The 16,930-nt window shown below is 42.7% G+C and overlaps 2 protein-coding genes across 2 annotated transcripts; both read right to left on the minus strand.

The window, feature by feature from the left end:
• Positions 1-456: 456 nt before the first annotated feature.
• Positions 457-2,508, minus strand: LOC306943842 (G-protein coupled receptor 55; the record flags this gene model as incomplete). The annotated part of the gene is made up of 2 exons (XM_079530363.1): positions 457-672; positions 1,783-2,508. The coding sequence occupies 2 exons, from the start codon at positions 2,506-2,508 to the stop codon at positions 457-459; spliced, it is 942 nt and encodes a 313-aa protein (XP_079386489.1).
• Positions 2,509-4,251: 1,743 nt separating this feature from the next.
• snorc (secondary ossification center associated regulator of chondrocyte maturation) lies at positions 4,252-14,673 on the minus strand. The gene is made up of 3 exons (XM_079529890.1): positions 14,556-14,673; positions 7,539-7,709; positions 4,252-5,550 (listed from the first exon to the last, which is right to left on the minus strand). Exons 1-3 carry the CDS (start codon positions 14,626-14,628, stop codon positions 5,441-5,443), a joined length of 354 nt encoding a protein of 117 aa, XP_079386016.1. The 5' UTR covers positions 14,629-14,673; the 3' UTR covers positions 4,252-5,440.
• Between the last annotated feature and the right edge of the window lie 2,257 nt (positions 14,674-16,930).

Below are 16,930 nucleotides of genomic sequence, written 5' to 3' on the forward strand. Positions count from 1 at the left end.
ACTCAAGAATAAAGATCCATAAGGGTCCATTTGATTACAACTCTCCATTATTTACTGTAGCTGGAGACCACCTGGAACTAACCTGACTTCGCCAGATGGTGACAGTAGTGAGTTCCTCCTGGGGGAGGGAAATTGTGAACTCATTACTGCCGCAATCTGGCGGAGTCAGGTTAACCTGGAACCCCCGGTTGAAAACCACTGCTATAGATGGCTTTAGCGTAGTTTCAGGCACACAGCATATTACCTCTCTGTTTCTTTGGGAATCAGACCTCAGGAAAACAAGTCCCCAGGACGTGTTGGATGTCTTACTGTACCACATGCTGTTTACCTTTGTGACTTATTAAAAAGTATTCAATCAATCAAAAAGAGGACATACCCATCATTCTAAATAGATAGACCACTTTCAGATCAGCCACAGACCACAGACATTTTAAAAGAGTTGACTCAGCCTCCTGTTCAGACCTCAGAGATGCTAAATGTTGCCCTTCTCTGGCCTCCTGAATGTCCCGAAGGCCTCCTGAAGTTATTTTTGGAACGCCTCACCTCGTCAGCAATGAAATAGTAACACAGAGCATCCAGGCAGCAAGTGACGTTAGACAAGTTCAAAGTTATCTGGATGAAAAAGCTGATTCCGGTCTTTGCGGAGCAGTCCTCAATTACACCCTGACGAACCTGGGACAAAGTGAATCAGAGGTCAGAGGAACACACTACACACCACAAGGCTATTGTCGTGGAATTCTGGATCAATCAACAACCGATGAGGCAATATAGGAGTCGAGACAACATTCTCAGGCGATGATGGTTATGCTTTATGTATGTATCATGGGTAGAAGTACAATAACACTCAGGTTAGTGGTACGGTAGTTCTGCCAGAAGCACAGGGCAGAGGATCATAGTTATACTGTGGCTGCTTCAAGGACAAACTGAACCATAACAACATAGGCTGCAACTTAACATAAACAATGGCTATTAGGCTTAGTGGAGACATAAGCTATACCAAATATCACAATGTATTATGAGCTGGTAAGATATAAAGGTTACATATAAGCAACCATATAATTCTTTCACACTTACTATCCTGTATAGATATCAAACATCAATGTCAACATTAGCACGACGAGAGCTGAGCTATGGCAGCAGTCGGAGATCCTGCTTCTTGTCTTCAATCTTATTTGTTTTGAATATGATGTTTTTGTATACGATTTCCCCGCTGAACACCTCCAGTCTGTCCTGTCCTGTTTAGGTTTATACTTTGTTATGCACAGTTTTGTGAGCTTCTGGTGTGCACCAAAAATAGATGATCTACAACTTGTAGATCATCTATTTTTGGTGCACCTCTACTTTAATCAATCATCTTGTCCTGCTCTACTTGCTAATACACAACTGCTATCCTTACCCTGAATCTCCAGCCCTCACTAGTTTAGTAAAAAGTACCTTTTCATTCAAATTAGTTTCTGTGGCACCACACCACAAGGTTTCACTTTCCGCTTTCGCTTGAACTCACTCTCCTGCACATGAATAAGCCAGAACATTGTGTCTGGAGGTTGCTGTACTGTTGTTGTTGTTGTTGTTGTAGTTGTTGTTGCTGCTGCTGCCAATTCATCCTGATTTCTTATCTGCATTGTGATTTTGTTGATTTGGTTAATTCTATGGTTTTACTTCAATATCTCTAATTGCTTTTGTGTAAACTATAGGCTTACTTCCATACCTACATAAAACATACATAAGATTACACTAATGACACTCCTGCATACACTTTTAATAATGTAAACGACATCTTACCAGGAACTGCAGCAGTATGGCCAGGTGGCTGGGGGTGAAAGGTATAAGGAAGGCACACAGGCTACTGTAGATGATCTTCACACAGGCTCTGCTCTTGGGACTCTGCTGGTCAGACTTCTTCAGCGTCCAGATGGTCTGGGCCGAGCAACCCACCAGGACCAGCGCTGGAACCATGAATCCAAACACCTCCAGACAGAAGATGATCACTGGGCTCCAGCCTTGATCTGAAAAGCCATGGAAGCAGTGGAAGTCTCTCTGCCCAACTGAACGAAAGCCATGTACTGGGGACACTGCTAGCACTACCAGCACCCAAACCACTATGCACACCCCCAGAGCTACTTTACACGAACGGAGTTGCTTGGCTTTGAAAGGGTGTCGGATAGCCAGCCAGCGATCGACGGAAATACACATAATGGTGTAGATGCTGCCATACATGCCAATAAAGTACAGACTTTCCAGAAAGGAACAGAGGGGATGAAGGTTGGCGGACCAGAGGTGGTTAGTGGCGTGCATTTTGAAGGGCAGGGGGAAGAGGAGGACCAGGTCCATCAGAGCCAAGTTGGTCATGTAGATGGTGGACTCAGACCATTTGGGAAGGAGGACACAGAACACCAACAGTGCCATGATATTCAGAGTCAAGCCAAGCAGGAAGATGGGTATGTAGATCACCAGCCCGAGGGGTCTCATCAGCTGGTCCACCTCCTCAAAGGAACAGTTGCCTGGCATGATGCTTTACGGAAGAGAAGGAAGTGGAACGTTTTTAAAAGATTCTTGTTTGAGTTGAAGAGCCAACATGTAACCAATGATGCAGTGATTTTGCTTACACTTCAACATGTCAGATTTATTAACCACTTAAACCACTTAAGTTTAAGTGGTTTCTCAGTATTGTGGAGAAACGCAATTGCGTCGCACCCAATTTCGATTCACTGTGAGCTTGTAGATCTGCTATTTTCTGTGAAGATTTTTAATGTCGAGAGAAAACAGACAATACACTAGTATAGAGCCCTGGGGGACTCCAACTATATAGGGTTTAAGTGGTTCATAAAAAAGAAAGAAGTGAAAAATGAGTCACAAAAACACACTTAATGTGTCACTTCAAAACCAGCTGTCAATGCGCAAAACCATTCTCTCAGTTGTGTAGTGTCAGTAGCTGCTTCTCATGTGAGGGGCAAAAAGCTTACTGTTGTGGAATGGTCAACCTCTGATATACAATGTTTCATTTGTGCATAGACCACTCAGTGGCCATTTAATTACAGTTTTTTTATACATAGTTTTAGTATTAACTCATGTAGGACTGTGTAATGTTAGTAAGAGTAATGTCCTTACCTCACCAACGGCTGTCTGTCTGTCTGTCTGACTGAGTGAGTGAGCGTCAGACATACTTCTTCTTTCTGTACCTACAGCATTTCCACCACCACTTCCTGCCAGGTGATGTACTTCGTGAAGTGATAGACGTCTAACCACAGATCTAATGAGCCTGCAGGACATGTACACCAGACACAGACGTCATTTCTATGCACGCACACTTTCTCGAGGCATCGATCCACTATAATCTTATTGTACTGTAATTGTCACATTCGATGTGAACAGCAATCAAACAGTGTTAGACACAACATACAGTAGGCCTTTACTAATTACTATGATCTTAACATTTACAGTAGAGTGAATATTGAGATCGAGAAGTGTTTCTTCAGGAACTTTAGGCCTTATTATTATAGCCCTCTCTAGGAGACATTAGACTTCATCTATCTTTTCAACAAGTGCCTCCATACAATATCCAATATGAAGTGTTCATGCCCTCCAGGAATACATGTTATTATAAGAGAATGTGAATATTACTTGCAAGATTTCTTTCACTGCTTTATTTTGTGTAGCTTATATTATTGCAAAATGGTGCAGAATTGTATAACAAACCCACATGAGAGAGATTTACTGTGATTGTTCTTGGGGCTTTCTGGCTTTCAGGTGACTGGCTGACTTGAATTACTAGCAGCAAGTCTGCCAGTAACCCTTCTCTAGGCCTACATAAAAATGCAATAACCTGTTAACACAGCATTTGTAAGGACCAACAACTGCCACCTTGTGTTTAGACACATTATTACATCAGGTTTATCGCATCTTCTGTCTTCTTGACCAGTTAGTTCTCTGAGGGTCTCCAACAAATCTTTATCTTAGGCTTGGGGGTCCACTGGTACAGTAGGTGGCTCAGTATATAATTGCAATGTCCCTTGTTTGATTGTGGCTGGAGACCTGTGTTGCACATTCCCCCTCTCTGCCCTCTCTGTCTCTCTGTCGTATCTACTGTAAATCAAGTAAAACCCTTTAGAGCTCTTTATATTGTAAGATTTGACTATATTTATGTTTTCTTGATGCCACTCCAACTACTTTGTCCTCCCAAAGTGTTATTCTGTCCTCTATAACCACTGAGTCAACGAACAAACACATGGGAGCCAAAGACATTTGGTAGTGATTTATTGAATTATACCCTATAAAATGTCACACAATTTAATTAGGCAGTGATTTCACAATGGGGAAATAAAGGCTGGTCATTGGGGAGGTCACGGACAAATACATAAAAACTGCAGTATTTAAAAAATAAATGTAAAACAATTACTACCCCCTCACCCCCCAACTAAAAACAAAAAGAAACCCTGGAAAAACTAAACAAAAAGCAAAACAGTCACCCGAGCACACACATTTCTCCACATGTTTCTTTCCTAGGCTAACTTCATATTTGCTTTGCAGGCATGAACAAACAAACCTTTCTATTTACATCCATTGAAGGAGCCTACAATTTTCTTCTTTAAACAACTTTCTTACCTTGTTTCTTCAAATGTTTGTCTGAAAGGAGGGGCACACACTTATTTTCAGTACTTACAATGGCAACACAGAGGGAATATTTGGTGAAGTATTTTGGGGTACAGTAAAGTGTTGTTGAAAGACAAATAGAAACAGTGGAAAGTAAGAATATATTATGTCTAAATGCAGTATACGTATTGAACTGACGGGAGAACATGATTGATATTCATTATTCAATACACATTATCACATACATGTATAAACACAAGCAGGACAAATAAAGCAAACAAATCACAAAGCTGGGCGAACATTTTGGACTCAACAAAAGAAAATAAGAAATAACCCATGTCACTGATATTCTATGATTTACACTGGAGGAACCAGCCAGTTTCTAACATTGTACCCTTAGAGAAGTGTGCCATATTTACAGTATGGTTACAGGGGGAGTCTAGAGAGCAACCAACCGTTACTTTTAACTTTAAATGGGACAAAGGGACCTGCCACCTTTTCAGCATTCAGTAGAACAAGAGATGGTCTTACACTCACTTTAGCACATACAGATCATTAGATACAAAAACAACAATGACACAAATGACAAACGCTAAACATGAAGTGATAGAGAAAGCAATTGAGAGGGAGGCAGAGGGCATGTCATAATCTTGTAAGAGGAAGTGATGCGGTAGAGTGCAGAGGTGAGAGTGAGAAGATATAGAAATACACGTACACACGCGCGCACACACACACACACACACACACACACACACACACACACACACACACACACACACACACACACACAGACACACACACACACACGCACACGCACACACACACAACAGGTAGTAAGTAGGTTTTCTCTCTAGGAAGCTGTAAACTTTCTGAGTGTGATGACAATGAGAGCGAGGAGGACAGATGCTCCCAGGAAGACTGCTATGACGATGGCTGTGATGGCCCCTGGCCCAAGGACCCCTACACACACACATACACACACACACACACACACACACACACACATTTTAATCATTTATTTATGTCCACATAAGAGATACAATACAAGGACACAAATATTTACAAGGTGCTGTACAGAGTGCAATTAGCAAATCCCGGACAAATACCCACACACCCTTCAGGGGTACATGTAACAGCGTCTTCGCCATATTTGGCGGCTACCGATAGTGGAAGAGATTGCACAGAATTTCTCAAGCCGCTTGGCTGCTTTTTTTGGCAACCCAAGTTGTTGGAAGCCTCTTACAACCAAACTGTGTACGTGTCCTAGGCTGCCGAAGATAAACACAAGTAGATTGCACCTATAGCCTAGCTCTATGATGGTCTGGAGGAGCGGCTGGTACTTAATGACTTTGGTCACACACACACACACACACACACACACACACACACACACACACACACACACACACACACACACACACACACACACACACACACACACACACACACACACACACACACACACACACACACACACACACACACACACACACACACACACACACACACACACACACACACACACACACACACACACACACACACACACACACACACAAATCTCCTATACATGTGTACACCTACTAAAAAACATAGGTAACATAATAATGGATGGTAATAAGTAATAATTAATTATTGGCAAGTAGAACACTCAATTTGTGAAACATAATTGACCATATTCATATGGTGGCCATTGTTTTTTTCTTGCGTCATCCTTGGGGGAAACCTCCATAGACATATATAAAGGCTAGATCAGGGGTCGGCAACTGAGATTGTCCTCGGGCCAATATTATTCCCAGACATTCCATCGCGGGCCGGCCGTCTGGCGCGTGCGCGCGCGCAGCGCGCGTGCGCCCGTGAAAAATTTCGGGTCTAATTCGGGTCTAATTCGGGTCTAATTCGGGTCTATTTGACCAATATAAATCAACTTTTTTCTTTTTTTTTTGCTGGAAAAATATGGTGCTGAACGGCTGCTTTCACACGGGCAGATGCAAAGCTACACTAGTACACCTAGTCACAGAACAGTGTCGTCGTTAAGCAGCAGGAGGATCCCACTGGCAGCACCTGTCCGTTTATCATTAGCACAACCACGAACGTCCAACACATATACAATGAATTACTCACCTAATGCTGCCTGCAGGTTCCATGTTTAATTCCAGCGGTGTGTAACCTACATTGTCTAAGTGACAGTTTTCATATTGTAAATATGGTCGCTAACGTGGGACAGCTCAAACAAAAACAGTCATAACTCGCTCAAATCTTGACGGATTTAGAAGCGGGTTGGTTTATTACAAACGTTGTTAGCTTAAAGGTATATTCAGTGATTTGACTTAATTCAAATATCACTTATTTTTTCTTTTTTTCTGGATAATCCTCCCTACTATAGAGTGTGCTGACCATATAAGGAGCTCCTCCCTGTCCCCAGTGAGCCCCTGGGGTCAAAAAACCCTAGTTTCAGTTTTGGTGGCGGGTGGCAAAGCCTTCATCCAATCAGGATGAGAGGGGCCTTCCTCCAATCATGATCGAGTGGGGGTGGGCCTTGGTGCACATGCTGTTGGCCTGTTGCACTTCCCCCCACTGTAGAGCGTGTGCATGTGCACATTTTGTTACCGGGCGGACTGGGTGGTTTTCCAAATCACCCAAATCACTGAATGCTCCTTTAAGCTTATCTGCTTAATTTAGTTTTTTATATGAACGTCACATAAAAGCATATAAGTATGCAGACGTCTCTGACGTTTATAACAAACCAAACCGTTTGAAAATCGGCCCCATAGACACAATGTTATGCTGCCCCCGAGGTAATATGGCCGCCACGTAGCAACTTCGCTCTCCATTGGCCAGAGCGCGGGTGAGCCATCTAGTTTTCATATCTATGGAAACCTCACCCCCCCCCCCCCCATGATGCAAAAGCAAGATGGCCACTGTATGTTTCTGGCATAACATTTTACCTTCCTCCTCGTCCATAGGATGGGTGTGCGTGCTATCTTCATAGTCATAGGTGAAGGATCTCTCCGTCATGTCCTGGAATGGGTCTTTGGTGGTGACGTCATCAGCTCCTCCTCCGGATAACGTGTCCTGGTTGTCACCCTGCAGAGTTGGAGCAGGGTCTGCAACTGTTTCTGGGAGTCCAACACAAAACAGCCAGATCACCACATGCCAATAACGTGATGGTTTGATGGAAAACCACACTTACACTAATTACATTCAAGTAGGAACACCTGGGAAGAGGAGCAAAGAGCATTGATTACTGGCTACACTGTATCAACTTGCGATGTGTTTATACAAGGCGGTCATTTCACTGATGAGGTACATTGCCTCGCTAATGTCCCTGTTTGCATACTCTCTGCACTGGAGGCCTTTGGGGATGCAAGGCTACATACATACATGGTCCAGGCTTTGATGACTCCAAACAGCCCCTCTCTGTCTCCCCAGGCCAACGGCTTCAGGCCGGGGCATAAGGATGCCTTTGTGGATGATGTACATTCTGTCCACATGAGCTACAGGTAGTCTCTCTGCCCATGTGCTCGCCGCCCAGCTCTCTACCGCCCCCTTTCTCTCTTTCAAAATCCGTCACCTTCTCTTCCGTCCCCCTGCCAGTCTGTCCTCCTCTGCAACCCTCCTACATGCTCCATCTGACTTCCACCAACGTCCCGCTCCCCCCCATATGAGCATGAAGGTGCTGTGAGACTTTTCACACCTCTGTGGGTAACCATAGTAACATGACCTACTTCCCTCTTCAGGTCTTCTTCCTGGGTTTCCCACCACAACAACACGGTTGGTTAAAGGGCCATGATACTTGTTTAATTCTTCAACACATTTTGTGTGCATAAGTCTGTGTATAGCGTATACTTTTGTAAATCTCAACGCACATTTTTACACTGTGTTCATGTTGAAATGGTATGGGAAAACATTCTATGAGACTGTAACGTTTCTGGATATAGGTAATTCACCCTTTGGCAAATCAGTATGCCATTGACTTGATCTAAATGTACTGTATCTATCTATAAATTCACAAAATCTGTCTGTGTGTGTCCTAAAACTTTGCGTGTGCCGGTGATGGCCCGGGTGTGTGCAGTGCTGAGTGTGAATTCAGACGGCCGGCCCAACACTGTTGTCGAGAATCGAAAAGCCACAGCCTGTCTGTGTGTGTATGTCTGTGGAGGATGCACTGAATCTCTGTGGGGGGTGTAGCACCGGATTCCATGACTGGCCAGACCAGCCCATCGACTTCATGGATTGGCCGAGCTTTGCGGTACAGTGCCACTAATATAACTTATAAGTGGTACTTATAAGTGGTCTGTGTACAGTTGAATTAACAATCTTTGACAGTGGTCTGTCTCCTGTTTATGACCATGTATGACGTCAGCAGTTTTTGGCAACTAGAGCGGTGCCCGTGGGGCCTCTACAGCGGTGCCCGTTGGGTTCTCAAGTTACGTGGATTACAGACGTACAGAGACTTGTTGGTGGTGCATTTATAGTTAGATATCAGGGATCTCCATATCTCCATATTTGGTCGATCGGCCTTGGTACCGCACTGGCTAGTCTGACAACGGGTACAATGGGTATTTCATGAACACCAGAGCCATAGAGTAAGACAGAGTTACGACATTGAGGGGGCAGAAAAAAGCTTGGTCACGTGGTTCATGTATAACTCGTTTGTCACTGTAAAGCCTATAGACTCCAATGCATTCCTTAAACTTCCGGTTCAGGCCTTTGTCACCAATCGCCAATAGAAGTCTATGTAGAAGAGCCGCCATTGGACTGGCCCTATGAAGTGAACAGAGTTGTCGTAACTCTGTCTTACTCTATGGCTCTGATGAACGTGTGAGGCATGCATTCCCAACTTGCATCATACCCGAGTAAGCCGGTGCCCGTTTATAAATCGTCCATTGATTGTAATATCTAATGTTATTGGCACTGTGGTAACGGGTACCGTGCTGCGTACTCTATGGGTAAAGTGACAACAGGCACAACGAGAACTTCATAACTGGGTCCCATGCATTCCCAACTGAACTGGGATGATGATAATAAGTAATAATACATTTTTTTTTTAACTCGGCAACGTTTTGTTTTGGTCCCCCCCTGTTTGGTTGTCTCGCCAGTCACTATGAGCTGGAATAAAATATGATATACCAAACAAATTATTCCAAGAAGTACTTGAAGGAACTTTTTTGATTCATACGCCACATCAAGGCTTTTATTGGGTAGTAATTATTTTGGGTAATTCTGATTCCGTTTTTTGGGGGTTTCGGCCTGATGACTACAAACCAGACTACAACATGACGTAACTTATGCATAACTTATTATCCGCTCCAGACCGGATCATGAACCCGAAGTGGTAATAATAATAATAATAAAGCTTTATTTCTATAGCACCTTTCAAAACAACGTTACAAAGTGCTTTACAAAAGGAAACAGCAAAAGTAAACAGCACACAGCAGAACAAAACAAAAAAAAGGAACTAGCCTCCCAGGCTAGTCCCTTACTATTGCTGCATTTCAAACTTGAATTTTCTTTGGGTGAACTACTCCTTTGAACTATACATGTTCAAGTCAGTGATCTGAGATCATGCCTGTGCCGCCATGTATGTGAAGTAAAATCCACAAACTGACTTTTGAAATTCAAAGATCAGGGGAACAGGTGAACCCCAGTCTCCTCAGACAAACACACGCACGCGCACACGCACACGCACACACACACACACACACACACACACACACACACACACACACACACACACACACACACACACACACACACACACACACACAAGCCCACCCATTCACATGCAAACTGATTCACGTATTCTACCCTCACGCCTCACATACCAACAAAACCATATGCCAAACATATTTACTCCCAGTCCATTTAATGTGCAGCCTACATATTTACTTTGTAGCTCGTGACGCCGATCTAAACTCCTTCACCCTGTGGGCCTCAGAATATTGCACAACTGACCTGCATTTAATGTAATAATTGTGGCCAACGACACTACATTTCAGAAGTGACAAGATGCATTAAAAACAGAAGAGAAACAAAAAAAACAAACCAACCAAAGTTGTTGAATGAGCCATGATATCATCACAACAAATCCACCTTTCATGTCAATATCATCATTACCAGAAACTATAGCCCCGCTCCTTCTGATTATCAGTCAAAATGAGCAATAATGTTGGTGTTTTCAATACTACCGTGTTGATTCTGTGCAAAGCACAGCTTCCTGAGCTGGGGCTGGAGTTGAAGGTACGGAGACCTGGGCCTCTGGCCAGCACAGCCATCAATAAGGCCTTCAGCCCAGGGCACAAAAGGCCACTTGTGTGGTCATGGAGGGCGGCAGGCTGCAACCAGTAACGGCCGGCCAGGCCCAAAGCAGGCACCAGCTGGGTACTGGACGTCAAACAAGCTTGTTTATTAAACAGTCTCTGTATGGATAGGTTGTACCTTCTGGACAGTTCTGATTTAATGAACACAACAACAAAAAGACCCTGATGTTCTTTCCACAGCTGTTTGTTTCCCCTTCGAGGAGACACTCGTCATTTCCAGTAGCCTAATGCAATCAACATATGCAAAACGTCTGAAAAATCCCTCGGACATAGTGCTTGTGTTAAGCCTCTTAGGACTGCATCACTCAGCAGAGACAACAGTTGAAACAGTTGTATTAACGCATACCATATGGACGCAATGCTCTGATCAGTCCCTGGTTCGATTCCCAGAAGGAACTCCCATTGGCTGTATTTCATCACCCTACTGACTCTCCACTTTTGCTGTCAATAAAGGCTAAAAATGTTTTCAGAGACATGAGTCAACCTGTCAGTCAACTGTGCATTTCCTTCCACTGTACATGGTTCCAGACATATAAATACATCACAGACAGCAGAGAAGGCAGATTTCAGACACTACACAACACAGACAGCCACTTGTCCATAGCTTGTACCTCTCCAGTCAAGACTTCACACCAGCCAGAGAGATGACAGAGCGTGCAAAACAGCTGTGTGTGAACGACACCCTGCCCCAGGCTTCGAGGGGGCAGTGACCCACACCAAACATGGCATCGGCAGTGCCTGTGTCCTTGCCTCACCCTCTTCTACTTCCATAGGTTTTCTCCTAGACCCACTACTGAAACTTTCAAATGGCCCGTGTGTTATTTTCTTGGATGCCAAAGTCTGAAAAGTGGTTCACTTTTTATTAGGGGTGGGGATGATTCACTTAACTCTGGTAATAGCGATTCTGCTATTCAACGATTGTTGCGATTGGATTATTATTATTTTTTCCCAAGGTACTTTTTTTACTAGAACATTTCAAAATTATTATAAACAATATAAAGCATGAAAAGTTGAATCATACACTTCAATGCAGCCGGATAACGTCAGTCAGCCTTTCTGACTAAAATATATAGTCATATATATATAAAGAAAAAAAATCGAAATCTGAATTTAAACAAATATTCTTAGTATTTTTACAAATCGTGGTATTAAACCGCATTATTTGATTGAATCATTGTTTTTTTGCCCTCCCCTACTTTTTACAGGGGTCTATTTCACAGTTTGTTGCAACGCCTAATTAAATATTTATACGTGATCATACTGCTGTGTCATTTGCCAAAAAGAACAGCTTGTCAAGTTTAGAATGTGTCAGTTATGTACAGCGATCGACACGGTCATACAAGGAAATATAAATGGGGATTAAATCCCTGCTCAGGGCGTTATTGAACTGCTATTTTGAGGAGCAGATTGAGGCACATTATCTTGGTGACAAGCAGGACATCTCTCAGGCTGACTCAGTTTGTGGTTTCCATTGCAACCTACTGTACTTCAGGTTATGTTTCCATTGCAACCTACTGTACTTCAGGTTATGTTTCCATTGCAACCTACTGTACTTCAGGTTATGTTATGGTTTAGGTTCCATTGCAACCTACTGTACTTCAGGTTATGTTATGGTTTAGGTTCCATTGCAACCTACTGTACTTCAGGTTATGTTATGGTTTAGGTTCCATTGCAACCTACTGTACTTCAGGTTATGTTATGGTTTAGGTTGGAGCCAGAAAACTACTGCAAAGCGGCACACAAACAACACAGCAGTCATGCCAAAAAAAACTTAATTCATGTTGTTCAATAATTATATTTCCAGACAATTAGATGATTTTATACTATTTTATGATCTGGAATGTCTAGCCTCGAAGGCAAGTTACTGTAAGTAATAAATATATTTTGACAAACAAGAGAGTTTCTCTACATGATTCAGAAATATAAAGACCTTTACACACCAGGGCAGGGACATGACAAATAATCAATATGGAAACACACTGGCACATATTTTGCATTAAACTATTCATATAGTTGATGTTTCATTCATTTTTTATTTTATACAAAATCTCAGAAACAGAAACAGTGACCTTGATCTGAAATACAAATGGTGGTTTATCACTATGTAATATGTATTCTGTGTGAATGTACTCACGACACAAACAGTTTCTGGTGATTTATCACATGAAAACAAACAAACAAACAAACAAACAAACAAACAAACACCCCTGTTGGGTGTAAGAACCTATTTGACCTATTTAAAAAAAAGATGTTTTGGGACGAGAGCTGCTCAAATGTAGTTGTGCGACATCATAACAGTACAGTAAACTATCTGGCCAGACATGACATTTAGGACAAAAGTTGGTTATCACAATAGACTAGTGTCCCTTGTTGAGCCCATTGTTTCCCAGATATATGTTAGAACTGTCAGAGGAATGCCTAATTTATACTATGACGTACAGCGGTGTCCAGCGCCGAAAACTGCTGATCTACAAGCTCATAATGCAAAGTATAAAATCAAGCTAAAGCTTAAGCTGCCATGCTACTGCCTTCCTGCTATCTTGTTCACCTGTGCTCTGACCTGTGGGCCTGTGAGCTGTACTTAGGGGTTCAAGTCCCTCACAATCGGATTGTGGATTGAATCCACAGCTCTGTGGAATCCTTTCTCAAGACTTATCCTTTCTCAAGGCTTATCAAGGTGTCACCGAAAGAGAGAAAAAGAGAGAGAAAGATGCAAAAGAAAATTGTTTCACATTCACAAAGCTGCCGACTCACTTGCCTCCAACACAGTAAACGTCCTAAATGTAAATGGATTCGGCTATATAGAAATACTTCAGCTAAACTCAACCTTTGCTCAAGTCAGACCGCGGTGAATATTCAGTTTCAGATGAGCTAATAAACATCAAGCATAATGAAAGCGACTGAGTCATCTTGTTAGTCAAAGAGCAGCTTTCAGGGCTCTCAGAACTTCCACTGGCTTCAACAACTGCATCATTTAGACCAGGGGTCTGGAATAGAGGGGGGAAATGACACGTACATACACCACAGGCTTTCAGGCATATAGAGGACTTAAATAGAAACGTTTCTATCATGAAGAACACCAACCTAATTTCTTTAGAGGCCACGGTGTATGTCCATTCTGCTATGGCCATTCATGTTGTGACTGTGAGCTTTGTTTTGAACCCTAAACCTCTGAGGTTTTCATCATGACCCATTAAAGCATCACACTAGGGTTCCTGTTGGTTCAATACAAGCTTAAATACAATTAAACCATAGGCATGAATACCTGTTTTTCCCTGTTTGATTTATTTTTTTCCCACAAATTAAAGAAAATATAACTGCAACAAGGTCTACAATACAGTAATTCATTATAACTCGTCTCATTTTACCAGTTTTACCAGTAATTAATATTTTGACTCCAACTTAAAGACCCTTAGATAGTTGAGTTGATCACTTTTACACTGTACTTTTACACTGCACAATCCACTTATTTCCAAACCCTTTCCCTTATAAAGTGTAATCCGTCAACATCTATAAATCAGTTTTCAATGGGGAACACTTGAACAAAGTTCAGTCTGTTCCTTAAATGTTCATCTACTGTACAAACCATCCGCCTCATCACGCCATTGATATCATGGAGCAGACCCGCATGTCGTCGCCTACCTGTGTCTGTGTGTACCATGAGGCCTAGGAGGACCAGGAGAATCAATCTGCAGATGCTGCTGCTGCGAACCATGGTGCCAGGGAGGGATGAATATGAACGAGTACAGCGTCCGTGGAACTCCTCAGACATGGGACAAGTGAGCGCTGGCCTGGGGGGAGAGAGAGGGTCTAAAGAAGAGTACAGCAGAGAGAGGGAGGGTGTGAGAAAGGTAGGCAGTTGTAGGGAGAGAGGAGGGGCTAGGTGTGTACACAGAAGTGTCTGGACAGGGTAGACTTTGTAAGAACATCCTTACAGGGACCCCACCCACCCCTTTACTCCACTAACCACATACTCGGGGTGAGGGGTTAAATGTTCTACAGCTACTTAATTTGTAAGGGTTGAATGGAAGAAGTCTCTCTTCAGGTCAAATCGCCTGCGAGTATAAGGGTCATATTTACATGCTTGTATTAAAATGTGTAGCTGTACCTTGTTCAACACCAGAGGGAGTTCAACAAACCATGTGCAACCCAGATTCGGCACAAAAAAGGGACTAAATTAATTTCGCTCCTATGCCACAAAAATGTGGAACGCGGAAATGCGCGCATTTGCGTAAACGCGTGCTGAAAAGCCTGGTGTAGATTGTCCGTAAATAAAAATATACATAGTAACAGTGTAATAACAGTAATAGTAGCAATAATAACAGAGTTTATAGTGAAGTCAAGAAAATGTAGCTACCTTTTGTGTGGAGTTTGCATGTTCTCCCCGTGTCCCGGCCTGACAAAAAAATGCAGTAATGCTGGTCCCTATACTGCCTCCCCCTGGCCAGCCGGGGTGCCTGATGGAGGGGAAAGGAACTGGTTGGAACAAGAAAGTCCTGCAGAATTGCGAGTGTGGTTGCCTCTCTCTCTATAGAATATTGTTCAATTAGATAAGTTGAGTTGGGTATGTCATCATATACTGTCCACAGATGAGGGCAAAGCACACAAATGCCTTGGGAAGAGTTCGGCATTGAAGGAAGGATGAGGTCATTGTGTTGGTCTCCCCAGGTTGGCAGAGGGAGTGTATAAGCGCCCAGGATTACATATTTAGACAATTGACACTGGGTGAAAAAAATGGGTTACAAAAATCATGGGATGAAAATTTAGAGAGAAAAAAAGGTAGGTACTAAGAAATAAATGGAAAAGGTTTATTATTAATTTAATACCGGTAGTGGGGGTCCCAGCTTCATGCATCTCTCCACTAAGGGGTCCTTGGCCTGAAAAAACATTGAAGACTCCTGCTCTACAACAACATGTGAAAATATAGCTGCAAGCAGCGATAAGGCGGGACCAAGAAAGAAGACAATACGCAACAAGAACAATATGCACAAATAAGACTCACAGGCTGAGTTATAGGTACCCGGATTTGAACACACAACCTTGTGGTCCGAAGGCGAGAGCTCAACCAACTGAGCTATCTGTTCAGTTGATGCATTCTTAACAGAAACATCATGCAGTGTTTTTGGTAACAAGTATGTGTCCTTGTTTTGGGCATGTCACTATCCATTACTTTTGCTGTAAATCTTTTCACGTACAAACTTCTCTTCAACTTTGATTTCAGATAATGGTCCATACATTGTGTGTAGAACGTTTCACGCAAATTGCTCAAAAAAGCAGGCAGAAAACCAGGTATAAGCATTTTTCAAACTGCTCAAAATGGCGGAAAATCTGAGGGCGGAGCTTACTTGTCAAAGTGACAGATGTGTTCCCCATGAGTTATGGCATGAGTTATGACTGTTCAAAGGTTTCATTTTCTAAAAAAATGCTATAGAGCCCCCCTTTGGCCAATTGGCGTAAGACTGCTTCCAGTGCTATTTGGCATGACCCTCTACTATACTGTAAAGTGACATAAGCATATGACGCTGCATGTATGTATTAGAGGCAGAAGAATTTTCACAAAACCAGCAATTTTCATTGGCTCATAAAAACTTTTAACTGTATTTCATATAATTCAAAATGGCGGGTGATCTAAAGGTCAGAGGTCAAAAGTCAGAACACGAAAGTTGTTTGGCACGAGGAGACACATATGTGTATCAAAGTGTCATTGCCAACGGTCAAACGGTTCATGAGCTATGCACGTTCAAAGTTAGCATTTTCAATTGAGCGCTATAGCGCCACCATTTGGCCAATCGTCATGGGCTTCGCATAGTCACCGTTTGGCATGGCCCTCTACCATGTTGACAAGTTTCGCGAAAACCGACTGCACGGTTGAGCCAGAACAGCTATTTTTGGTGGGAGAAGGAGAAAAAAAAACACAAAAACAATAAGTGACCTCTTGGTCCCTTAATAACAAGCTTTGACTATAAAATGTGTAGTTGAATGTATCAGCACAGAAAAACACTTCCAACCATAGAAGG

Source organism: Electrona antarctica (assembly GCF_951216825.1).
Source record: "Electrona antarctica genome assembly, chromosome: 19".
NCBI classification, from domain to species: domain Eukaryota; kingdom Metazoa; phylum Chordata; class Actinopteri; order Myctophiformes; family Myctophidae; genus Electrona; species Electrona antarctica.